The following is a 26724-nucleotide window of genomic DNA, read 5'->3' on the forward strand; positions in this document are numbered from 1 at the left end:
GAGGGGGTGATAGTACCACTTACTGAGATGAGTAGGACTAGGTTAGGAACACATTTAATGGAGAAAAATCAAGAGTCCTGCTTTGTACATGTTAAATTCGAAGTGGAAATCTAAGTGGAAATCTCAAATAGACATTGGGATATATGCATCTGAAGTTTGGATAGGGAGAAGATTGAAGTGGAGTTGTCCAGGAACTGGTTGAAATTATCTAGGGAAAGAATGTAGACAGAGAAGGTAAAATAGCTCAGGAATGAACTTTTAGGCATTTCAACATCAGGGAGTAGGCAGAGGAGGAGTAGCCAGCAGAGGAGACTGGGAAGAAAATGTGATATAAAAGAAAGTGTTTCATGATGAAAAGGGTGTGGACTGTGAGGAATGCTGCTGAGAATTCAGGAAGATGACACAGAAGATGACACTGGATTTTATAACATGGAAGTTGTTGCTTACCTGAATAAGAGAATTTCAATGAAGTGGTGAGGATGGAGGTCAGATCAGAATGAGTTGAAGAGAAAGTAAAAGAAGAGGACAGAATAAAGTATCACAAACAGAAAACAAGGTGGCAGAAAAAGCCCAATGTATCAGTAACCCCAATAAATGTAAATAAATCAGATTCATAGATGAAGGGAGATACCAAGACTTTCAGATTTTATTAAAAACACTAAATCTGAGTGTATGTTCTTTTTTTTTTAATAGTTGGGTTTTTTTTTATATAATAATGCTTTGTTTTTGTTTTTTTAACATATTTTTATTGATTTTAGAGAGGAAGGGAGAGGGATAGAGATAGAAACATCAATGATGAGCATCATCGATCAACTGCCTCCTGCACACCCCCTACTGGGGATCGAGCCCACAACCCAGGCATGTGCCCTTGGCTGGAATCGAACCTGGGACCCTTTAGTCCATAGGCCGACATGCTATCCACTGAGCAAAACCGGCCAGGGCTGAGTGTATGTTCTTTAAGAGAGATATCTTAAATAAGACCACACAGAAAATTTAAGAGAAAAAGAAGAATATGTCATGTTGATAAAAAGAATTATCCATCAAGATAATATGACATTCATGCATATAATATGTACATGCACCTGACACCATATTTTTGAATTATGTGAAAGAAAAACTAACCAAGTTATGGAGAAAATAGATACTTTCATAACCATGATGGTAAAAGTTAAGAAACTTCTCTAAGAAATGAATAGATCAAATATCACCAAAGTAGACTACTTAGACTTTCATAACCATGATGGTAAAAGTTAAGAAACTTCTCTAAGAAATGAATAGATCAAATATCACCAAAATAGACTACTTAGCTAGACTGATTTGAAAACAAGATAACAAGCTTAATCAAATAACTATATAGAGACCTTTTTCTTCAAAGATTTTCTTTCAACAACACATGGGATATTTTTTAAAACTGACCACATATTAAGTTACAAGAGAAATGACAACGAAATCCAAGGTAATATAGAGGCCGAATTTTCTGTTTACACTTTAATAAAAGTAGACGTCAACAGCACAAACACCTTGAAAACTCACTATAAATTTGAAAACAAAATAATACTTGCACATAATACATTGTATAAATAGAAAATATAAAATATTTAGAATTAACGCAAATAAAAGCACTAATACTGAAACTTGGGAGTGAAGCAAGAAGTTCCCTTGAGAAAAAGGTGTGACCTTAATTGAATTTTATTAGAAAACAAAAATGATTTAAAGCAAATAAGCTAGAAATTACGTTTTAAAAGATATAAACCCTAAGAAAATAAATAAAAATAATAGAAGAAATTAATGAAATAGAAAACAAAACACATTTTTAAAAACTGATAAAGTATTCTTTGAAAAAACTACTAAAATAGAAAAACTTCTGAAAATACTGATCAGTACCAAAAGAAACAAAGTAGAAATCAACCCTATTAGGCAAAAATAATAGAAATAACTACACCTACAGCCCACTATCACTGTTACTATTGTAACTTCTACCAGAGGCTCTAGTCAAAGCACAAAGACAAGAGAAAGAAATAAGAGGCATAGTTTTAAAAGAAAGAGTCAAGCCCAGCTGGTTCTGAACCAGGAGGTCACCAGATTGATCCCTGGTCAGGGTATATGCCCAAATTGTGGGCTTGATCCCCAGTGGGGGGCATGCAGGAGGTATGATGATTCTCATGGTTAATGTTTTTATCTCTCCCTCTCTAAAATCAATAAAAATATATTAAAAATAAATAAAAGAGTCAAATGGCCATTATTTGCAGTTGATATCATTCACATAGAAAAAAATGATCAGTACTACTATGGAAGTAGTATGGCAGTATTACTATGAAAAGTTGGTGAAAATTAAATCAATATATAAAAGTTTGTGGCTTTATTTTACACCATAAATAGCCAATGGGAAAATATTTTAAAGATAGCACTGACATATTAAAAAAAAACTATAAAAAAACTAAGAATAAATATGATAAAAATGGCTTAAGGTCTTTGGGAAAAGTAACTGTATTGAGGGCATAAAGAAGAGCTGATTAAATGGATACTATGTACATAGATGAAAGAATGCAATCTTTTAAAGCTGTGATTCCTCCCAAATTATCTTAGAAATTAATGTAACAACAGTATAGTGTAAGAAACTTATTAACTAGATTCTGAAATTCATATGAGAAAATTAAACTGTGCAAATGTCTAAGACAATTTTGAAGAATAATGGAGAAAATTTATTAGATATCAAGAATTAAATGAAGTAATGTAAAAAGTATAATATTGTAATGTATTAATGTAAAAAGCATAGTGTACTAATGTTAAAAGTAGAGGAAACAAAGATATCAATGAAACAAAATAGAGTGCCTAAAAATCGATCCATGCAAATACGGGAACTTAGTCTGTGATGTAAGTAACATCACAAGTGGTTCTTCAATAAATGATGTTAAGATAATTGATTAAAAATATTAAGATAAAAAGATCCTGTCAATGGGGGGAAAAGGAGACATATGTAATACTTTAATCAATAAAGAATAAAAAAATTTAAAAAAGTAGGTTCCACATCACACACACAAAATTCAGATAGAGTAACTGTATACAGATGGGAGAAAAAAACAACCCAAATTCTATAAATATTAGAAGAGAATATGGGGACATATCTTTATGACCACAAGGTAGGGAAGGCTTTCATATATAAAACTTTAAAAGCAGAAGCTATAAAGCAAAAGATAAGTTTACTATTTTAGAAAAAAATCCATACTGCAAAAGATATGACAAAGGTTAAAAGGCAAATGACAGAATGGCAGAAGATACTTGCAATTTTTATTGATAAAGAATAAAGGAGCCCTAACCGGTTTGGCTCAGTGGATAGAGCGTCGGCCTGCGAACTCAAAGAATAAAGGACTCCTGTCCTAGCCGGTTGCTTAGTGGTTACAGCTTTGACCTGCAGACTGAAGGATCAAGGGTTCAATTCCAGTCAAGGGTATGTACTTCAATTGCTGGCTCATCCTCAGTCCTGTCCGTGTGGAAGGCAACCATTCAATGTGTCTCTCTCACATCAAGTGTTTCTCATTGTCTCTACGCCTTCCTTCCACTCTCTCTAAAATTCAGTGGAAAAAATATCCTTGGGAGAGGATTAACTAAAAAAACAAAAAAGAATAAAGGACTCCTGAAATTGATTTTTAAAAGACAATTCAATAGCAAAATGGGCAAAACACATGAGTAGGCAAGCCACAAAATGAAACTCAAAAGGCTAAGAGAGGGAAAAGTGTTCCACTAAGGAGTAGAGATACAAATAAAAATGAGATCCTACTTCATATTTTAGCCATAAGATTGCCAAAAATGGGATGTGTTGGTTATGATAGGAAGCAAAAAGTACTATTATTGGGAGTGTAAATGGTACACTTCTTTTGGAGAGCAATTTGGTGATATCTACTAAAATTATAAATGTGCATGACTCATAACCCAATAATTCCACTTTGGATATGTACACAAGAGAAACTCTTGCATAATTCCACAGGGAAATTGGCACAAAGCATTTATAGAACCTTTTATTTTTAGCTTTTGTTTTTTAAAAATGTACAATTCTATGGGGTTTACTCACACAGTTGTGTGAGCATCACCACTATCTAATTCTAAAATATTATCACCATCTACAAGAAACCCCATATCCATTAGCAGCTATTCCCCAATCTCTCCCACCACCCCAGCATAATTCATCTACTTGCTGTCTCTACAGATATGCCTTATCTGAACATTCCATATAATGAAATCATACAATATGTAGTCTTTTATTATCTGAATTCTTTCATTTAGCATAATATTTTCAAGGTCATCCATTTTGTAGCATGTATCAGTACTTAATTTATTTTTATGATTGAATAATATTCCATCTCACATTTTGGACATCCACATTTTATTTATTCATTTATCAATTGATGGGCATTTGGGTTGTTTGCACTTTTTTGGCTATTATAAATGATGCTACTATAAAGACGTATGTACAGAGTGGGGGGGGAGGATGGGGGTTAATGGGGGGGAATGAGGACACATTTGTAATTCCTTAACTAATAAAGAATTTAAAGATTAAAAAAAAGACGTATGTACAAGTTTTTGTGTGGTCATACGTTTTTAATTTATTGGTTAAATACCTAGGAGTGAAATTGCGGGTTGTAGGATAATTCGGTTTATATTCTGAAGAACTGCCAACTGTTTTCCAAAATAATTGCACCATTTTACATTCCCACCCACAACTTATGACAGTTCCAATTTCTCTATATACTAACACTTGTTATTGTCCATCTTTTAAAAAAATATATACTTTTATTGATTTCAGAGGGAGAGAAACATCCATGTGTTTTATTCAGCATTTTTTTTTTGTCTTTTAGTTCCACATGAAATTCCCAAAGATTTTCTTTTTGTTAATTTATATATCCATTTCCATTGCTAGCAAGATTTGTTGAATGAATTATAAGATTACTGAAGTCTTTGGTATTTTCCCTATCCCTCTTTTTTTTTTTTTTAAACAAAGAACTATCTGTGTAGGGTGATTTTAGTAGGTTGGATTAGGTAACACCTAGTGGTGACTTTAAACGTTGTAATTCAAACAAAAGTTATGACAAAGCCTTGTAACCTCCTGTTATGACCCTTCTAAAGCAACAAACTCATTGCTTCTCTTTGGAAATACATGTAACTTTCTTAGAGGGGTGCATACTAAATTTTCACAGACAGGACAAGATATGCTCCCTCAGTACAAGTGGATTAAAATTCTTTTTTTGATAAATTTTAGTATCCTTATAATAGAAATATTACCTTCGTTTTTGCACACTTGATCTAGTACAGTTCATTAAATTTTAGAGAGTATCAAGTCAAACCTCTCCATTATTTAAGCGAGGAAACTGTGTCTCATAGCAGATGGAGCTAGTGCCTAAAAGTCCAGCAAATGAACCTGGCCAGTGTGGCTCAGTGGTTGAGCATCAACTATGAACCAGGAGGTCAGGGTTCAATTCCTGGTCAGGGCACATGCCTGGGTTGTGGGCTTGATCCCCAGTGTAGGGTGTGCAGGAGGCAGCCAATCAGTGAATCTCTCTTATTGATGTTTCTCTCTCTCCCACTACCTTCCTCTAAAATCAGTAAAAATATGTTTGTTTGTTTTAAATAAAGTCCAGCAAATTACAGTCAAAGTCAAAACAAAAATCCTGGTCTTCGGACTTCTTCATCCGTAACATACTGACTTGAGTCTGTTTCTTTTATCCAACATACCTGTATTGTCATTGCATTTTTTGGAGAAAACAGACAGAATGGAAATATGAAAGTCAATGCTATTTTGCCACCAACATCTTCACACAGAATGGAATTCATACACAAAAATTTTCAAGAGAAATAACAAGCAGCAGGGTCAGGATTTCAGAGAAACCACGGCTTGTAAGCCCAGCATCTGAACCAGCTTTCTTATAGACTTGCAAGGGCAAAAATAATATGTAACTTATGGCAATGGATCACATTGAAGTCCCCAAAGACTTATGAAACTGTTCCATGAAAAGTCACCAAAGGTGTCCTAGGAATGCAAGTTGCAGATGAATGGAATGGCTACACTTACAGATCTGCAATGGCTAGTAATATGTTTGAGAGCTGCTAATTATAAGGTAAATGTAAGACAATATGGTCATTATGTCTTTTAAATAGACACACACATAACTCAAATAAGGAAGCAAAGGCCCTTCTGGAACAATAATGTTGAATCAGAAAAATTTAGGTGGTCATTGGTGTATTGTAGATTACCTCACACATATGGAATATATTGATGGTGTCTCTGTGATTTTACTAGCGAGCACTCTTCCTACACTCACCCCACAATCTTCCTGTTCCAAGCAGTTGGGATTAGTCAGATGTATGATAGGCTCTTAGCTCCATCCACAGTTAAAGTTTCATGGTCTCAAGTATGGTGGGATAAATATTAAGTTGAAGAACACCAACAGTAGCCCTAGAGCAGTGGTCGGCAAACCGCGGCTCACGAGCCACATGCAGCTCTTTGGCCCCTTGGGTGTGGGTGGCTCTTCCACAAAATACCGACTTCTGTGCATGGGCCACGAAGTTTCAATCACACTGTACGTGCGCGCCCACACATGGTATTTTGTGGAAGAGCCACACTCAAGGGGCCAAAGAGCCGCATGTGGCTCGCGAGCCGTGGTTTGCCGACCACTGCCCTAGAGCATGCCTGGAAATCAACAAGTCCTCTGGGAGGCAGTCCTCTGTGTAGAACACACAAAGGCTCCCTGTAACTGGTCTTATCCTTAAGACACATTTCCTTATGGTCTGCTAGCACGTCTGTGGGTATGTCATCAGTTTGCTTTACAATCCTCTAGTGAGGTTTTGGAAGGTGGTGTTGGATGTCATCAAGAAGACATGACCGCTAGTTGACCAAAAAGCTGGACCTGGGCCATTGGAGGCTCCCCACCTCCTCCCTTTTCCAGAATGTGTATTCCTCTTGCCTTCCCTGTTCCCAGCAGCTGCCCCAAGATACCTACAGCCTTGAGAGAATAAGATATCATTGAAACCCTGTGGATGGTATACATAACAACCTCAGTTAGGGCCTCTATATAAATTTCTAAGATTTGACAGACAGGTGTATAGATGTACTCAGCCCTCATAAGTTCCCTTGCTTTTATACCTGCCACCTTCAAATCTGGGGTGGCCTGCTTTTCTTTGGTCTCTCCCTGCCCTCCATATATGGGGGCCAGTTTCAGATTATGGGGGCAGATGTTAATTAGACTTACTGTGGTGATCATTTCACATTATATAAAAATATCAAATCATGTTATACATCTAAAACTAATATAAAGTTACATGTCAATATATCTTAAAAAAAATCATGGGCCTGGAGACCTCAAGGGAGCCTTTAAATGTTAAGTAAAAAAATTGATCCTTAAAACCTTAATATATCTTGTCTACATTTTAATTATTAACACTTTAAATATAAAAATCACAGATTATAAACTGTACAAAGTAATATTCTCCTGAACACATTTATATAGCTGATTACTAAAAACAAGTTATATCCATATATATACAGAATATTTTCTTTTCAGATCTTGTTTTAATTCTAAAGAAATTATTTTAAAACTAATTTGGATAAAAATCACATTCTATACAACAGGGAATTGTAATTACATGCAAAAACATTTCAAGAATCTAAATTATTATCCTTTAAATATTTGCATGAAAAGTGACAAAATTCTTACCAGATAACCTTTTTTTTTCAGATAACTTTTAAAACAAGAAGTAACAGGTAGAATATTGCATAAATTTAAACTTTTTTAGATCATCAGTATCTTTTAGCCTCTAATGAAAGGTGTAGAATTTTTCCCCAGAAAAATGCACATGCTGAAGCCTGTCTAGGTACTGTGAGTATTCATTCTACATGTATTAGTTGAATGCCTACTGTCTCCCAGGGGTCCAAAATAGAGGCATAAGCTCTTTTTCCTCCTAGAGCTTACAACATAGAAATGAAGCCAAAATATTTAAAAATACATAAGACAATGACAGGGTGTAATATATGCTATAATGGATTTTGGTTTTGAGAACTTCTAATTTAGGACAAGGGGTAAACCTCAAATCTGAAGAGTAATCTATAATAATAAAAGTGTAATATGCTAATTAGACCGGACAGCCAAACGACCTTCCGGATGTCATTCTGGACGTCCTTCTGGACGAAGCCATGGTGGCGGGGGCCGAGGCAAAGGCGGTTAGGGGCAATCAGGCAGGCAGGCGGGCAGCTAGGGGTGATCAGGCAGGCAGGCAGAATGGTTAGGGGCGATCAGGCAAGCAGGCAGAGCAGTTAGGGGCAATCAGGCAGGCAGGGAATCAAACCAGCCACCTTTTGGTGTACAGAGGAGGGTATACGGGATAAGGCTCCAACCCAACCAACCAATGGAGCCACACAGGCCACGGCTGTTCCATTACTCTTTCTCAAACTGTTCTCTCTTCCCTTTCTCAAAATAGCTCCTCAGCAGACAACAAGGGCTCGCTTCAGAAAAATGAATTCAACTATAAAGCTGAATTTTAAAAACTGGACCTATTGATGTCCAGATTAAATAGTTTTGTTTTTAAATCTAAACATTCTTTGTTAAAAAGAATGAAACTGCTTTGGCAATAAAAAAAAAAATACCTTTGCTGTATAAAATTGTGATTATATTTAAAATAAAAACATTTTAGTATTTATATATTCATCTTTATCAAATGTCTTAGAAAATTTGCCTTTAAATTATATTCAGATCATTGAATTAATTTTTACGCTGTCTTTGAAAGATACATTATTAAAAATTACTTGTAAAGAAAACTAGTAAGTAATTTTATAAGTCTGTAGTAGCATTGCTTTATATTATATCTTATTATAATGAGTTTATGGAAGACCTAGTTTTTGCAATTCACACATAATGACATTTTTAAATGACAAATGAAATATCCATGAGTTGTGGTGGGTGGATAAAAAAAAAAAGACTATCCATATGTTTATTCTGCTTGAAAAAGTAGTTGTACTTAGTATTATGATTAATTCCTGAATTAATGAATTAACAGTCAACTAACTATAATACTGTTAGCCACAGATTTTACTGAAACATGTTTTATACATGAGTTTTTCAAAGAAATATTATGAAACTTTTTATTAAAAGTACAATGTCAAAATGATCATAAATGGAGCCCAAAGTCAACTTCAACCTTAAAGAATTACTTCAAAGTCTTCTAATACTGAAAACAACATGCTGATTTTGAATAAAATGCTTCAGAGGGAAAGCCTACTGGAACTGAAAACTCTAAACATATTTTATAAGTCTCTACCAGATAATACCGAGACAAATGTATAGAAGGCAAACAAAACAAAACAGCCTGCAACCTGAATTTGGCTTTTATTTTTAAATATATTTAGCATGGAACTATCATAGAACAGAAAATAATAAAAAGAAATGGAATATTTTAAAATAACTTTAAAGCTAGATATAAAAATTAATAAGATAGCATGGACCCAAATTATAGGAAATAGTCCCTAAAATTTGATTCATTAAACACATTTTGAAAGAAAAGTTCTTTGAATGTTTTCCAACATACCAATATGTTCCCAAGTGCACTGGTTGCCTATTAATAGATAAAGGTCCCAAATTTGGTTGCTTTATTTAAAATGATCAGATTCAGTATTGGTAAAAATTACCATGTCTCTAAATTCTCCATCAGAATTATAAAAATATGAGCTTTAATAGTTATGCTGCCCAAAATAGAAACATCTTAAAGGATACTTCTGGATAATCAGATATTGCACTAAAGTAATTCCATACCTGATGCTCATTTATGGAAAGTTAACTCTCTTCTTTATGAAAAACTTACTACAAATAAACATAATGTTAACCTAATTATAATTACACTTCAAAAATATAAAGGCACAGACAGAATAAAGAATAGTTTAATACTATACCAAATTTTCCTCTGAAAATTTGAAAAAAAATAGGATCTAAATACTGATACTTTTTGATTTATAATTTACCTTAAGTAACTAATAAGTCAGTATTAAAAGGTAACCGCTACACCCAATCCTTTCCAAATAATTTAGAAAAATGGTTTGTTTATATCTGAAGCTTGTGCATTGTCCCACCTATAAATTTCAATTACTTTTCCATTAACTGGAAACATCTACCTGTAGTATAAACAATCAAGACAATGTACAAAAAATATATCTTATTCCTATAACTTACAGTGCACAGAAAAATACTTACAAAAATGGAAATATTTGTCCATTTAGTTTCCCAATAAATTAGTGAGAAGGTTTAGCCCATTCCACATTTCTTTCTAAACAAAGGCTAAAGAATTGAGGGTGTTTTACTTCTAGCCCTGTTAGCTTAACATATTTTAAAAATATTTGCCTGATTACATGTAAGTTAAGATTAAGTTAGCATCTTATTTTTACATCACAGTATACATGGCATTTCTTATACGGCAAACAGAAAGGCACAATTAGCAAGCAATAAAATTCAGTACCTGAATTATTAAACTGATGTTCAGAACAATTGCAAATAAAGTACATTCAAGACAGTACAGAACTGGGGGGAAAAAGGAATCCAAAAACTAATTTTTCTGAAAATTTGGTCCAATAAAATGCCTCCCATATTTAACATCATGGGTAACATGATGGCAGTGTAAAATGAGGCATAAATTAATATGTGGTAGCATATGAATTCTGGTCTAGTAATTATGCATTAATTAGGAAATGGCTCCCATAGTAAGTAAACATTAAATATATCTGTAATAAGAACATGCCTGTATTAAGTCCAAATACACAGGCACAACTGTTTGCATATTTATTATTGACTTTATAATACACCCCCCCCCAGTTTAAAAATGTAGCTATATTATTTTATATATAACATATATTAGATACATAATTGTATATTATGTATTAGATACATAAGTGTATATTATGTATCTTAATATATATATCTTGAATCCATAACAGCACAAAACTCTCCAAATATTACATGAACAGTCTAAATGAATACTAATCATTTTTTCAGTGTTGAAATAGCTCAGCTCACCTAAACAATATCTGGATGTGCAATGGTAAAATGCACGAACTCATGAATTTACTTAATTAAGTTAAATTCCTGCAAAAGCCTAACTCTGATTTGGCTTTTAACTAGAATATATTTTTAGAGATCAGTAACTGATACCCTTCTTTCTTATCGTAAACAATATTTCTCCATCAAGAGATACCAATAAAGGAAAATATGTAAGGAGCCAAAAATGCGATAGAGAAACCAACCATTCCATAGGTAATGTACCGATAAGGGAGTTCAACTTCCATGTGCTGTCTCGCTTTTCGCACATCATCACATGGTATATTGAAGATTTTACAGGCTAAAGGAATGGTGAGCTTTTTCATTATTATTCTGACTAGTAGTACAAATACCATCCCTACAAGGATACGCAACATGGCTTTTCCAAGGAGAGTCACAGTAATGGGGGGCCTAACTAAAGGTAACGTATCCAGAGGAGGATCTAACATTAGACCCATGTTATAGGTAACATGAGAGCCACATGCAATTCCAGCACCACTTCCTAGAATCTCAGCTGTGTCTCCTCGGGATGTACTCCAGGTGTCAAGAGTGAAGGAAAAGATCCCCAAGGCTAAGTGAAGCCCAATGATGATTAATGGAGCATATTTGTGAGTTTGGTTGAAGTTGTCGATCAGGTCCACAAATGGATAGAAGATAGCTAAGATTAAAATGGTATATAGGAATCCAGCAATAATATCCTGGGAAAAGAGAAAAGTAGAGTTGTTTAGTATAATACTAAATTTGGCATTAAAAAGATATATATTTTTTATATTTCAAATGTTCATAAATACACATTTTAAAAAAGATGTCACTTTGTCAAAGTAAACTTTACTACCTGCATATATGGGTACTAACAACTTTTAATAATAATAAAAAAGACATGTTAAAAGAATTATGTTTTCATAGTTCTACCCTTTCATAAATGAATTTACAATGTAAGTTAAAAGTATATATAGCCCGGCCAGTGAGGCTCAGTTGACCTATGAACCAGGAGGTCATGGTTTGATTCCTGGTCAGGGCACATGCCTGGGTTGTGCGCTCCATCCCCAATATAGGGTATGCAAAAGGCATAATTGTCTCTCATCACTGATGTTTCTTTCTATCTCTGTCCAGCTCCCTCTCCCTCTCTGAAATCAATAATAATATATATTTTTAAAGTATCCTATCTAATAAAAGACAAAAAGGGTAATTAACCGTACCTCCGCTACGCTTCCCATCAGCTAATCAGGGCGATACGCAAATTAACTGCCAACAAAGATGGCTGTCAGCAACCATGCAGCTGAAGCGAGCAGGAGGCTTGCTTGCTCCAGTGATGGAGGAAGCCAAGGTTCCCCGCCTACCAAGGCCTGCTCTGAGCCCGAAAGCAACAATGTTTCAATTATAGAAGCTAAACAAACTCCATATACCTGCTTTCAGCTGGCCACGGCCTCAGAGCTGGGAGCGCCAGTGACAGCAACAATGTTTCAATTATAGAAGGTAAATAAATCCCAGAAAAAAAAAAGAAAAGAAAAAAAAGGAGAGGCTGGGAGCTTCAGTCCCCGCCAGCCTGAAAACGGCCCTCAGCCCCTCACCCAGACTGGCCAGGCACCCCAGTGGGAACCCCCACCCTAAAGGGGGTGTGGCCAGCCTGAAAACAGCCATCAGCCTCTCACCCAGGCTGGCCAGGCACCCCAGTGGGGACCCCCACCCTGAAGGGGGTGTGACCAGCTGCAAGCAGCCATCAGCCCGTCGCCCAGGCTGGCCAGGCACCCAAGCGGGACCCCCACCCTAATCCGGGACACCCTTCAAGGCAAACCAGCCGGCCCCCACCTGTGCACCAGGCCTCTATCCTATATAGCAGGGGTCCTCAAACTACGGCCCGTGGGCCACATGCAAATACAAATATTGTATTTGTTCCCGTTTTTTTACTTCAAAATAAGATATGTGTAGTGTGCATAGAAATTTGTTCATAGTTTTTTTTTTAAACTATAGTCCGGCCCTCCAACGGTCTGAGGGACAGTGAACTGGCCCCCTGTTTAAAATGTTTGAGGACCCCTGCTATATAGTAAAAGGGTAATATGCAAACTGACCCTAACAGCAGAAAGACTGGGAATAACTGGTCACTGTGACACACACTGATCACCAGGGGGCAGACGCTCAATGCAGGAGCTGCCCTCTGGTGGTCAGTCGCTCCCACATGGGGGAGCTCTGCTCAGCCACAAGCCAGGCTGATGGCTGCCAGTACAGCAGTGGTGGTGGGAGCCTCTCCTGCCTCCTTAGCAGCGCTAAGGATGTCTGACTGCAGCTTAGGTCTGCTCCCCGCTGGCAAGTAGACATTCCCTGAGGGCTGCCGGGCTGCCAGAGGGATGTCTGACTGCCATCTTAGGCCCAATCCCCTGGGGAGCAGGCCTAAGCCAGCAGGTGGTCATCCCCCAAGGGGTCCCAGACTGCGAGAGGGCACAGGCCGGGCTGAGGGACACCCCCCCTCCCCGCCAAGTGCACAAATTTTTGTGCACTAGGCCTCTAGTATATATATATGTATTTATAAATTTAAGTAAACACATATATACTACACAGAAATTCATACTCAAATCCTGAACAATTTATATTAAATTATGTAGTTTTGATTTCTAGAAGAATATACCTATTTTTCAAAGATACCATTTTCATTTTCATGCATTTAAATAAAAAATCCAGTGTGATTCAAATAGTGAGCACCGGGCCTGAGAGAGCCCGAGGGCAGGGTTGTCCCTCAGCCTGGCCTGCACCCTCTCCAATCTGGGACATCCCTCTCATAATCCGGGACCGCTGGCTCCTAACCATTCACCTGCCTGCCTGCCTGATTGCCCCTGCTTCTGCCGGCCAGCCTGATTGCCCCCTAACCACTCCCTTGCTGGCCTGATCGACGCCTAATCACCCCCAACTGCATTGGGGAGGGGGCAGTAAAAAATAGAAGACATTCCTCCGTATTGCACACGGACCCTATATACAGGCCCACCCGGCCCAGGCCAGTGGGATGCTTGGCACATTCTTGGATCCCTGCTCAGGGCGGAAGGGGTGACTGGTGGCAGCAAACATGAGAGGGAACTTCCAGGTAGCCACTCTGGTCCTGGCTACTGGTCCTGGACCTTCCTGGTCCTTGGCTCCTTCCTGGTCCTGCCTGCAGCCCTGGTCCCCATACCTGGCTCAGCCCTCCTTCTCCATCCTGGCCTCAATGGCCCCATTGGCTCCTGGGTGCTCTGTCCTCCCCTCCCAGCCTGGAGGTCCCAAGGGGAGGTTATGGCTTCTCAGAGACTCCCCGGCAGCCCTGTCACTCGTGTTCACACGGGGGAGGGGTGCGTGTGGCAGAAGCAGCTGTATAAATGCGGGTGCAGGGGCAAGTCCTCCGGGGTCATTTGGACAGTTGGCTGATGACACGGATCAGGGCTGTGTTCTCGTCCTTGAGGCACTGATTGTCAGCCTGGAGGCTGGACAGGCCCTTCAGCTCCTCTTTCAGCTCAGCAGCCTTGTGCTCCAGGGCGCTACACTCAAATCTCTCCAGCTCCAGGAGGGCCGGCCTCTTTGCAAAGCACTCCTGCCTCTGCATGGCACACTCCAGCTCTACCTTGAGCTGTGCCAGCCAGCAGCGTGGTCTTGGTCAGGGCCTCACGAAGTCTCTCGTTCTCAATGTGCAGCTCTGCATAGAGCTCCCTGAAGCTTCCCTCGGCTCTTCCGATTCGGGCTGGGGTTCTGGGTTGAGGGCCCGCTGCCTCTAGGGGGAAGCGCTGGATTCTGGGCTGATGTCCACTGGCTTCACCTCCTCCCCCCTCCACAGGCCCTCTCCTCTCCTTGCCAACTCTGCGGTGCTCCCTGGAGGCCTGTGGTCCCTGTCCCTGCCTGTCAGGTGCCTACTCTCTGGGCAGGGCCATCAGATTCTCAACCCCAGGGACTCGGGGCTGCCAGGAAGGGCCCAGGCTCTGTGCAGCCCACTCTTGATTGCGATGGGAGGTTGGCCGGCCCCATCCAGCGGTTCGCTGGAGGCAGGTGGGAGCCACCAGCGCCCGCAGGAGGCGGGAGGGAGCCCCTGCTGCCCATGGGAGCCAGGGGAAAGGATCGAGAGGTCAGCAGTTCAGCCCGCACACCAGTCAATGCCACCTCATGGCGACAGGTTGTTTTGGTCTTCACGGCCCCTGGCTTTTTATATATATGGATACCCAGTGTCTAGCACACAGTAAGCAGGCAATAAATACTTGGTGAGCTAAATTAAGACAGTTAAAGTAATTCTTTAGAGTCATCACATTTTGCCTGACAAGAACTCTGTAAGAGAAATAGATGAAACATAATTTCTTGAAATTAGGCTAAGGACATTTTCAGGAAATAATAATTCTTTGTGTACTAAAAACGTTTATTATAATACTAGAGGCCCAGTGCATGAAAATTCATGCACTGGAGGGGGCGTGTCCCTCAGTCCGGCCTTTGCCCTCTGGCAGTCTGGAAGCCCTCAGAGGATGTCTGACTGACAGCTTAGGCCTGCTCCCTGAGGGCCAATCAGGGGACAGCACTGGCTGGCGAGTGGCCAGCCACACCCCCCATTGCCCTGCTGCTGCTGCTGGTTGCTGCTACCCCCCTCCCCCATCGCCGTCCCCTCCCTCAGCCCGCTGGCATGTATTTTGGCCTGGCACTGCCTGCTCACCGGCCCCGCCCCATGCCAACCAGTAGTTCCACAGTTCGGTCAATTTGCATATTACACTTTTATTATATAGGATTTTATATTTAATTCTCACAACCACCCTGATATAGCTGGCCTGGCACAATCACATACAGTGCGGCCTTGACTTACGAGTGTCCTGACTAACCAGTTTTTCGAGATACGAGCCGTCTCTCGGCTGATTTTTTGCTTTGAGTTGCGAGCTAAAATTCGGGTTACGAGCCAGCTTCAGATACCCCACTACTAGTTGGCGCAGCGAACGTCACAGTGAACGCCACAACATATTAATGGCATTTCAATTCATTGTAATGGTGAAAATTGATTTGACATACAAGTAATTTGAGTTATGAGCTCCGTCCCAGAACGAATTAAACTCATAAGTCAAGGCCCCACTGTATTACTTTGTTGCCCTAAAAATAAACATTAAAAGTACTTTTCTTCCCTTTCAAAAGTGTCCAAATTTGATGAAAATTTATGGTTCCTGTAAATAACTAGTTTTTAAAGAAAGAAAAATAAACTAAGGCCACATAGCTAGTTGTTTAATCTCCTAGATTGAAAGTGCTCAATATGTTTGTTTACAAAAAAGAATAATCTCAATATTAGGAATTAAATATTGAGAGTAAAAGAAACTAAAATTTCAACATTCTTTAAAACATGAAGTCTTCCATAAAAACTCATTGATGCACACTAAAAGAATTACTAAGAATTCTGGTTAACTAAATTTTATTGCAATCACTCAAAGATTTTGCAAATAACCCTACCTCTGACCATACTTTAGAATATGCAGATCTCAAATCATATGACTGTCAAACTCTATTCCTCATATTTCAGGCCCCCAATTGCCAAACAATTTCACTTTCTGAGATTATGTTCCTTTGCTGTCTTACCCTTCCTTCCCTACTTGAAATTAAAGGCACATGTCTCAGGGAACCACCACAAGATTTTCACTACTCGGATGGAAGCTGTTGCTTATTTTTTATTTAAACTTCATGACTGATTCAAAATTTTAAGTTATATGCTAATGCAGAAATGTTCTGAGCTTTATAATTCTCATACAGAATTAGATGTTTTAAGTAAGTGGTGATTGTGTATCTCCATGAATATTAAACTTAGATTGCTACAAGACTATGCAAATCTGCTTTCTTTTCTTATTTTCAACTACAGTGGGGCCTTAACGTATATTTTTATTGATTTCGGAGAGGAAGAGGGAGATAGAAAAGTCAATGTTGAGAGAGAACCACTGATCGGCTGCCTCCTGCTCGCCTGCTACTGGGGATCAAGCCCGCAACCCTGGCATGTGCCCTTGATTGGAATCGAACCTGGGACCTTCCAGTCCACAGGCCGGCGCTCTATCCACTGAGCCAAACCGGCTAGGACTGCTTCCTTTCCTGTTTATTTATTAACTGTTCATGATATTACACTGGATAGTAAGGGCATGCTGAAATTCCATGCAACAAAACCAGAAGTAATGCATGATTGAGTTCAGGACATAAACACGGTGGTTATCACTGGGATATTTAATGTATGACATTAAAATGTATAACTAAGTGCTCTTAAGTATTACATCACAAAGTATGCAATAAAGAAAATTAATGTTAAATGTAACATAAAGAACTTAAGTAGCAAATTTTCCAAGAAGAAACTTAGTGAATAATTTAGATATTAATTATAATTTTTATGCCCTGAAAGTTAAGTTATATGCTAATGTGGAAGTGTCTCTCTCACTTCGATGTCTCTCTCTCTCTCTCTCTCTCTCTCCTTCTCCCCCTCCTCCTTCCCTTCCACTTTCAAAAAAGTCAATGGAAAAAATAACCTCGAGTGAGGATTAACAAAAACAAAAACCCAAAAACAACCAACCAAATTAAAAAAACCCAAATACGCCAAAACCGGTTTGGCTCAGTGGATAGAGCGTCGGCCTGCGGACTGAAAGGTCCCAGGTTCGATTCCGGTCAAGGGCATGTACCTCGGTTGATCAATGTTTCTCTCTCATCAATGTTTCTAACTATCTCTCTCCCTCCTCTCTGTAAAAAATCAATAAAATATATTTTAAAAATAAAATAAAATAAAATAAAAAAACCCAAATAGTTATTATCTAGGAACTACTACTATTAAAACTCACCACTATAAAAACCCTTAGTGTTTACTGTTTTAGATCTTTCTCTATAACAAAAGTAATTTGACAAGTACTCAGTTTATAACTTGAAAATGGCTTGTGTTTTAAGAAATTAAATTTGAGAGTTAGGTTTGGTAACAAAGAAAATATGGGGATAAAGAAAATCAATTTAGGGAAGTAGGTGGATATTAAAAATAAACGAAGCTGTTGTTCTTTGTGTTGTAACAGTAACAAAGCATATAGGAAATACTGAATGAAGTTTTCATTATAAATTATTTAGAACACATCTGAACTCTCCTCTTAATGTTAATGACGATATCAGCTTAAGTAATACGGTATCTAAGCACCTATGAGCAACCTCTAGGGCACACTCTGCCTATAATTCCATACTAATTTCACAATAAACAGTGAAGATATAAACTATGATTAAGAAAACAGTTCAGCCCTAGCCGGTTTGGCTCAGTGGATAGAGCGTCAGCCTGTGGACTGAAGGGTCCTGGGTTCGATTCCTGTTAAGGGCACATACCTCCTCGTGCAAGAGGCAACCAATCAATGTGTTTCTCTCAAATTGATATTTCTCTGTCTTTCCCTCTCTCTTCCACTCTCTCTAAAAAATCAATGAAAAAATATCCTCAGGTGAGGATTAAAAAAAAAAAAGAAAATAGTTCAAAATGCAGGTAATTACCAAAACATTAAAATATAAAGGGTGTCCCAAAATTCACGCAAGTAATTTTGATAGAAAACACTGGTTTATAATTAAAAATTGTAAATTTTTTATTGATTCATAAAGTATACAGTATAGGGTTATGTATGGAATAGCATATCGGGTAAATGGCCTCCACGGCTTTGCTGGCACATACGCACTCTTTTGTTATTGCCTGAGCAGCCGCATTTTCGAAGAAGAATGGTCCGATGATGCCTCCAGCCCAAAATCCGCACCAAACAGTGACACGTTGTGGATGCATTTGTTTCTCACCAATCACTCGTGGATTTTCTGAACCCCAAATGTGAAAATTCTGTCGATTAACCAAGCCATCAAGATGAAAATGAGCCTCATCAAAATTCAGCCATATTTATGCAAAACGGTCATGGAAAATTTCAACAAAAGAGTGCATATGTGCCAGCAAAGCCGTGGAGACCATTTACCCGATATGCTATTCCATACATAACCCTATACTGTATACTTTATGAATCAATAAAAAATTTACAATTTTTAATTATAAACCTGTATTTTCTATCAAAATTACTTCTTGCGTGAATTTTAGGACACCGTTTACAAAAAAAGCCCTGACCGGTTTGGCTCAATGGATGAAGCGTCGGCCTGCGGACTCAAGGGTCCCAGGTTCGATTCCAGCCAAGGCCACGTGCCTTGGTTGTGGGCATATGCCCAGTGAGGAGTGTGCAGGAGGCAGCTGATCGATGTTTCTCTCTCATCGATGTTTCTAACTCTCTGTCCCTCTCCTTTCCTCTCTGTAAAAAAATCAATAAAATATACTAAAAAAAAATATATATATATATATATATATATATATATATATACAAAAAAAAAAAAAAACAACAAAAATTGTGGGGAAAATTAGGCCCAAATGTCAAAAAAAAGGGTTCATTACCAATTATTAAATGATAAGCAATATATTATTGATTAGAAATAGTTGTGGTTATAACATAATCATAATTCACAAATTATCTGTGATTTTACTTTTAAAGGAAAAGCGAAAACTTGTAATATACATGAGACAATTCTTATATACTTAAAAGGATTAAGGTTATAGGAGTCATCATTTGAAAAATAATAATCAATACTGTTTTTATTTCAGCTGATTCATGAATAGGAATTATCTGGTATATAAAAAATGATCTAGCCCTGGCTGGTGTGGCTCAGTGGTTGAGCATTGACCTATGAACCAGGAGGTCACAGTTTAATTCCCAGTCAGGGCACATGCCCAGGTTGTGGGCTTGATCCCCAGTAGGGGGCATGCAGGAGGCAGCTGATCAATGATTCTCATCATTGATGTTTCCATCTCTATCTCCCTCTCCCTTTCTTTCTGAAATCAATAAAAAAATACATATACATATTTTAAAAAAGAGCAGCATCTTTGAGATTATACATTCAATATAATCATATTACTCATTGTATGATAATAATGAACCTAGGTATAGAAAATATTATCTAACTAGAGGCCCTGTGCACAAAAATTCATGCACTGGGGTGGGGGGGTTCCTCAGCCCGGCCTGTGGCCTCTTGCAGTCTGGGACCCCTCAGGGGAGGTCCACCTGCTGGCTTAGGCCTGCTCCCTGGGAGATTGGGCCTAAGATGGCAGTCAGACATCCTTAGCACTGCTGAGGAGGCGGGAGACTCCCACCACCGCTGCTGCACTCACAGCCGTCAGCCCAGCTTGTGGCTGAGTGGAGCTCCCCCTGTGGGAGCACACTGACCACCAGGGGGCAGCTCCTGCGTTGAGCGTCTGCCCCTTGGTGGTCAGTGCACGTTATAGCAACCAGCTGTTCTGCTGATAGGGTCAATTTGCATATTACCCTTTTATTATATAGGATACATTTTTCTTCAGGAAATCTCAAGGATTAATTTTTTCACTCAAAGATGCATAACCAGTTGAAAGTTTTTTAGGAGTGACATTGCTAAATTTTGGTAGTAGAAGGGAATAACTCTAACAAGGCACAGAGATAGATAATAATATTTTCTTGTGACAAATATTATGGTTGACATTAAGACTGTGATACTTAATCTCATTATAAAATTGATTGATATTAGATAGGACTGTATATAAATTCACAATTTGTATTAATATAATTATAAAAGTCAAATAGGAAAATTCTAAAAGTAAACGTTGTTAAAGACAAGAAAAATTAAATATAATTCACTAGAAATTTTTGGATTCTGTGAATTAGTTCATATATCTCCACCTTTCCTTCTGATCTTTCATTATGGTATAATGTATAACAGGTTCATAGAATGTCTTAGGAGACACCACACTAGATGCAAGGTTACAGAGAGAAAACAGTTTATTTTTTCGTGTTGCTTATTGTCTGGTGGGGGTAACAGATAAAGAAAAAAGCATTTGCAGTTTAGGATAAGTGCAATGCCAGAATTATATTCAAAAGGCTCTGAGAGAAGGGTCTTAAGAAAGGAAAGACGGGAAAGGTAATGAGAGCTTTAGGAGATAAGAGCATTTTTGTGGATCTTGAACAATGGGTAGATTAGCTAGGCTAGTCTAAGAAAGATAAAGGGCATTTCATACATAGGTTATAGAAATCCTATACGTATGGAGGTAAGAAACACCCTTTGCATTTGAGGAGATGTAAAGTCATTCTGTATGGCCTCATATTTCTGCTTTGGGAGGTACACTACAAGAGACTGAACACTGCATGGAACCCTGTCAGACCTGAAAGAGAACTAATTAAGAAGCTGTTGCAATAATTTGGTTGAGAGATGACTAAGGGAATGCCAATAGGGACAGAGAGGAAGTGAGCACATGTGACTGAAAAGAGTACATGGTCTCTGTGTTGCTGCTTTTGAAACTGAATTGCATTCTCACAATAAAACATCTGCTGTGAGCCCGAAAGTACTGCTAGGAAAGAGAAGACACTAGAGTTTAATATGTAAATACAAGTGGCACCCTAATAGTTTAAGTGCATTTAAGTTTCTAGTCACTAACAAGTAGAGCTCTCCTTGGTTTCTGTATTCACACTGTTGGTTTTGACTCAGAGTCAGGAGAGGCATAGAAAAGAATGAGAAAAAAATAAATAAAACTGAGACGGGAAGAAGGGAGAAATGTTATCCTGAGTATAATACCTGGTTATTGTGGTTGCTGGGAGTTGTTTTTATGAAGTACATGATTACTACATTAAAACTTCACAAAATCATGCTGATATTTTTGCAAAACACAGACTTACAATAATAACATTTTCTCATTTAGGTGTCACATAAGTTTACAGATGATTAAAAATTATTAAATTGCCTATCAATTTCAGAAAAAATAAAGCACTATAAATACAACATTTTTCTTACCAGAATGGAGTGCATTCCCATGTAAATTCTACTTAGGCAAACTAGGGAACACCAGCAGGGAATAAGAATCAGTCCATAGATAAGAGGATACTAAAGGGGGAAAAAGCAAAATGAAATAAATTAGGCTAAATGTAAACAAGCAATTAAAAACAATCACTACACTATAAGTTCCATGAAAACAAGAACTGTGTGTTTTCATTCCCCAATGTATTCCCAGCACTAACCCTTAACATGACACACAGCAGACACTCAAGAAATATTTTTGCATGAAATGAACAAGTGATGAAACTTATGTTTCCTTACTCTTCCACTGTGGGAACTGACTCATTTTTGCTTTTACAGTAAAGATTCAATCACCAGCATGCTACAGAAGAAGAAAAACAGGTAGGGGACATACTTTTAATGTGGCTACAAATAAAAGCGCCTCTGGAATAGTACCTGAATCTGGCCCATGTAAGGGTCTTCACTTCCCTGGGGATGAAGACTAAGCATTATCTCCCTCTCAATTCCATTAGTAACTGCTATCTGCAATTCCTATTGACATTTCCCCGTTTTGTATTCAATATACAACACCTTGTAATATGTTTTCCTCTTCTGCCCCACCACTAAAATTTCAATTGGTAACTTTATTGAGAAAAATTTTGATGGGTTACTGGGAGCAGTAGGCTATAAAAAGGAACAAACAAAATGTAGACAAGTCTTGGTATCAATGGCACCAGTATATGAGTTAGCTTTGACTCTCCTGGCATTAGAGGGGAGAAAGAAAGGGTAGAGAGGGGTAAGTTTCTAATTCTCAAGAATTTGAAGCCAAGGTGGTTCAATAAGAAGTGGTGTTTAAAAAAGCAAGTTAAGTAGGGTTGTAAGAAGAATGGTAAAGACTTAGTACATAGTTCTTTGCATTTGACATGACCCACCACTTTCTTTATACAGCATCATACTCTCCTGGTTCCCTTTTAACCATCTATTTCCTTTTGTTTGTTTCCCACACAAGAGCACATCTTCTTCTTGTTCCTTAAACACTGGTGTAAGTACTAGTAAGAATTCAGCCCTTGCCCCAACTGGTTTGGCTCAGTGGATAGAGCGTCAGCCTGCGGACTGAAAGATCCCAGGTTCGATTCCAGTCAAGAGCATGTACGTTGGTTGCGGGCACATCCCCAGTGGGAGGTGTGCAGGCGGCAGCTGATCGATGTTTCTCTCTCATTGATGTTTCTAACTCTCTATCCCTCTCCCTTCCTCTCTGTAAAAAAAACAATAAAATATATTTTTTAAAAAAAGAAATTTGACTGTTATTGTGAATTAAATGGGGAGCTATTGCAGACTTTTGAGCAGAGCACTGTCATGATGGCTGCTATGTTGAGATTAGACAATAAGAGATCAAGGGGGGTAACGGAGACCAGTTAGAAGGCTGTTGGTATAATCTAGGTGAGAGATAACCATGGCCTCTGTCTTTGTATCAGGCACTAAGGCCTGTTTAATTTTTTTGTTAATTAAAAAAACAACTGTTGCCCTAGCTAGTTTGGCTCAGTGGATAGATAGAGTGTCAGCCTGCGGACTGAAGGGTCCGAGGTTAGATTCTGGTCAAGGACACATGCCCGGGTTGAGGGCTCGATCCCCAGTAGGGGGTGTGCAAGAGGCAGCTGATCAATGATTCTCTCTCATTGATGTTTCTATCTCTCTCTCCTTCTCCATTCCTCTCTCAGAAATCAATAAAAAAATATTTGATAAAAAATAAAAATTGTTCAATGAAATAAACATAAGCCTGCAGCACTAAGGAAATCAGTCTTAGAGTATCATATTCATAACTTGGGATTACCAATGATACCATAGTATTCAGTTCCTGACCTCAAGCCTGGGCTGTGTTAACGTTAAGTTGTAGTAGCATCTCTGCAATCCACTATAATAAACTGCAATCTGAAAATCCTTTTGAATTAACTTAGGACAAGGAATTTCCAATGCCTGTTTTAGAATAATCCTTATTAGTTACAGATTCTGTAGCTTGAAGCTTTTAAAACTAATATACACTTTCTAAAACAAAGGTTTATAGAAATATAAAAACCACTTTATACAACAGCACATTATGAACCATATTTTCTATGCAAAAACAAAACAAACCAAAAAACTTAATCAAAGTCATGTTTTCCCTCACAGTACTTTCCACACTAGTAGGCTAATGTAGAATAATATATGAGTTCAAATAGGTAAGACAAAAAGTGACCTACATACAGTCATTTAATTAACATATTAATGATAAAAATATAAAGATGGCTTGGTTGGTTGGAACATCGTCCATATACCAAAAGGTTGCAGGTTTGACTCTTGGTCTGGGCCTTTATTAGACACAACCAAATGATAGATGTTTCTCTCTCACATAAATGCTTTTCTCTAAAAAAAACCAATAAAAAAACCAGACAAACAAAAACATATCACCCTGGCAGGTTCGCTCAATGGTTAGTGTCCCATGGACCAAAGGTTCTTGGGTTCAATTCCACAAACCAGGTCCAGGTGCATGTGGGAGGCAACCAATGGATGTGTCTCTCTCACGGGTGGTGTTTCTGTTTCTTTCTTTTTCTCTTTCTCTTCCTTTCTCCTCTCTCTCTCTCTCTCTCTTCCTCCCTCCCTCCCTTCCACTCTCTAAAAAAAATTAATGGGAAAAATATCCTTGGGTGAGGATTAACACACACACACACACACACACACACACACACACACATCCTCAGGTGAAGATTTTAAAAAAATGTGAACTGAAACATTTTCAATTCAATCTATTGTTTTGACCTATTCATATCTGAAGTCATTTTAGTTACTGTTTCTCTTTTGAACTCAAATCACAAAGTATCAGTTTAACAATAGAATTCATTACATAAATATTAATTATAAATATACTTATATTACAAACCGTAATAAGGAAAGTACTAATTGTTACCATACTAGTTAATATAGCCTTATGTTAACAAAATAGGATCCATTTCTCAATTCCTATTATAGGGGAGGGATTTGTGAGGCGAGAAAGAGAAAGGCTATGTGTTATAGTTTATGTCATTTTAGAGCTGCAGGAAGACCACAGTTTCCCAGAAAGTTAATTATGATGAAGAAATGCCTGATTGCCTCTGCAGAACCGAGCGTAGAAACAAAAGAAACAGTAAATCCAGTCTTCCACTCTCACTTTCTTTTTTTTGAAAATATATTTTTATTATTGATTTCAGAGAGGAAGGGGGAGGAAGAGAGAGATACCTCAATGATTGGCTTCCTCCTGTATACCCGCTACTGGGGATCAAGCCCGCAACTCAGGCATGGGCCCTGACCAGGAATCAAACTGTGACCTCCTGGTTCATAGGTCAATGCTCAGCCACGGAGCCACGCTGGCCGGGCCACTCTCACTTTCTACGTCTATTCCTACCTAATTCAACCCTTTATTTCTGATAAATAGACTGGCTGGATTTTTTTTAAGCCCAAAGTTCAATTGTAGGCAGATGTTAAAAGAAATGAATGTGGGTTTGTTCTTTACTGAAATGTTAATAGATGAAGTAATTTTTTTTTCTTAATTCTCACCTGAGGATATTTTTCCATTGATTTTTAGAGAGAATGGGAAGGAGGGGGAGAGACTGAGAGAGACACATAGATTGGTTACCTCCCGCACACACACATGCATACTAGGGTCAGGGGTCGAGCCTGCAACTGACGTATGTGCCTTGGGTTGGACTCAAACCTTGGATCCTTCAGTCCCCAGGCCGACATTCTATCCACTGAGCAAAACTGGCTAGGGCATCACTCAGTTATTTTTAATTATATTTTTCTTATAATGGAGTTAGGTACAAATTTCACTTAATTAGAGGTAAAAGAGATGCTAAAGGTATTAATTTTACTCTCCTCACTTTACAGATGAAACAGACCCAGGAAACGCTAAATAACATTTAATAGTGTATTCTAGTGGCCTATTCTGATGCTTTTTACAATTTATTATGCTTGTTATTTTCCACTTTTTATAGCACACAATTACAGTAGGTAATAATTTAAGTTTGGCAGGAGTTCCTAAGTTTCTATTTTCTTTTTCTTGGAGAATGTTGACCTTTATCAACTGAATTTATGTATCTCCTCAAATAAGGTTTTTACTTAAACTCAACCTTTAGGTCTTATAAAAAAAAAAAAAGATGAAAGTAAAATGTCTAAGTCCTCACATTATTTTCAAATTAATAAAAATTTACCAAAACCAAAACAGTCCACAGGACCTCATAAATGCTTTTAATTACATACTTTCTAATCTTTTCATTGCACATCATACTACAGGAACACTTATCTAAACATTTCCTTCAGTTATTCTACTGAACAGTTGTATTCTTACTGATAAGCTTTCCTTACCTATTTTATCACACATAATCAGAATTATTTTTTACGTTATGGCATTTTCCACTTACATTCAAGGAAGTTAGTAAAAGAAGTCAATAAAATTACTTGCAATTAAAGCAATTACAAAAACTATCTTTAATAGAATTTAAAATTTTTAGAATAATTTAAATATGGGACAAAGGCAGACACCAGAAAAAAATATATTTTGAATTTGAGGACTGGATAGTGTATGTATAAATAACATTTGACAACGATAACACATTAATGATATATCTGCCTTGTTCTCATACATTGTTATGTTAATGAAAATAGATGCAATCTTTCTGGAAAGCATTTTGTCTATACATAAAAAAGCTCTAAATGTTCTAAATGTATATACAATGACCCAGAAATGTGGGCAAGGATTCATACACTATAATGTTTATTATAAAACTATATATACCACAAAAAAATGAATATGCCAACATTTACTGATATCATAGTTTAAAATATGGGTTTTTAGAACTCC

At 37.8% G+C, this 26724-nt stretch overlaps 2 protein-coding genes across 3 annotated transcripts in view; both read right to left on the reverse strand.

Annotated features, from left to right (window-relative positions):
- WDR89 (WD repeat domain 89) overlaps positions 1–26724 on the reverse strand; it is a 101245-nt gene that overhangs the window by 55091 nt on the left and 19430 nt on the right. Inside the window, exon 1 of one of the 2 annotated variants that reach the window (XM_036309493.1) lies at positions 21873–21961. The exons of the other annotated variant lie outside the window; for it this stretch is intronic. The gene's annotated coding sequence lies outside the window, so the exon portion shown is untranslated. Of the gene's footprint in view, positions 1–21872; positions 21962–26724 lie in introns of those variants that run through there. 2 annotated transcript variants of the gene reach the window in all.
- The window catches only part of SGPP1 (sphingosine-1-phosphate phosphatase 1), a 37735-nt gene continuing 20124 nt past the window's right edge, over positions 9114–26724 (reverse strand). The window contains exons 2-3 of the mRNA XM_036309532.1: positions 21873–21962; positions 9114–11764 (exon numbers count right to left, since the gene is read on the reverse strand). Coding sequence (XP_036165425.1) covers positions 11213–11764; positions 21873–21962 — 642 coding nt within the window. The 3' untranslated portion in view covers positions 9114–11212. The remainder of the gene's footprint in view (positions 11765–21872; positions 21963–26724) is intronic.

This window comes from Myotis myotis, unplaced genomic scaffold (assembly GCF_014108235.1).
Source record: "Myotis myotis isolate mMyoMyo1 unplaced genomic scaffold, mMyoMyo1.p scaffold_m19_p_1, whole genome shotgun sequence".
Lineage (NCBI taxonomy): Eukaryota > Metazoa > Chordata > Mammalia > Chiroptera > Vespertilionidae > Myotis > Myotis myotis.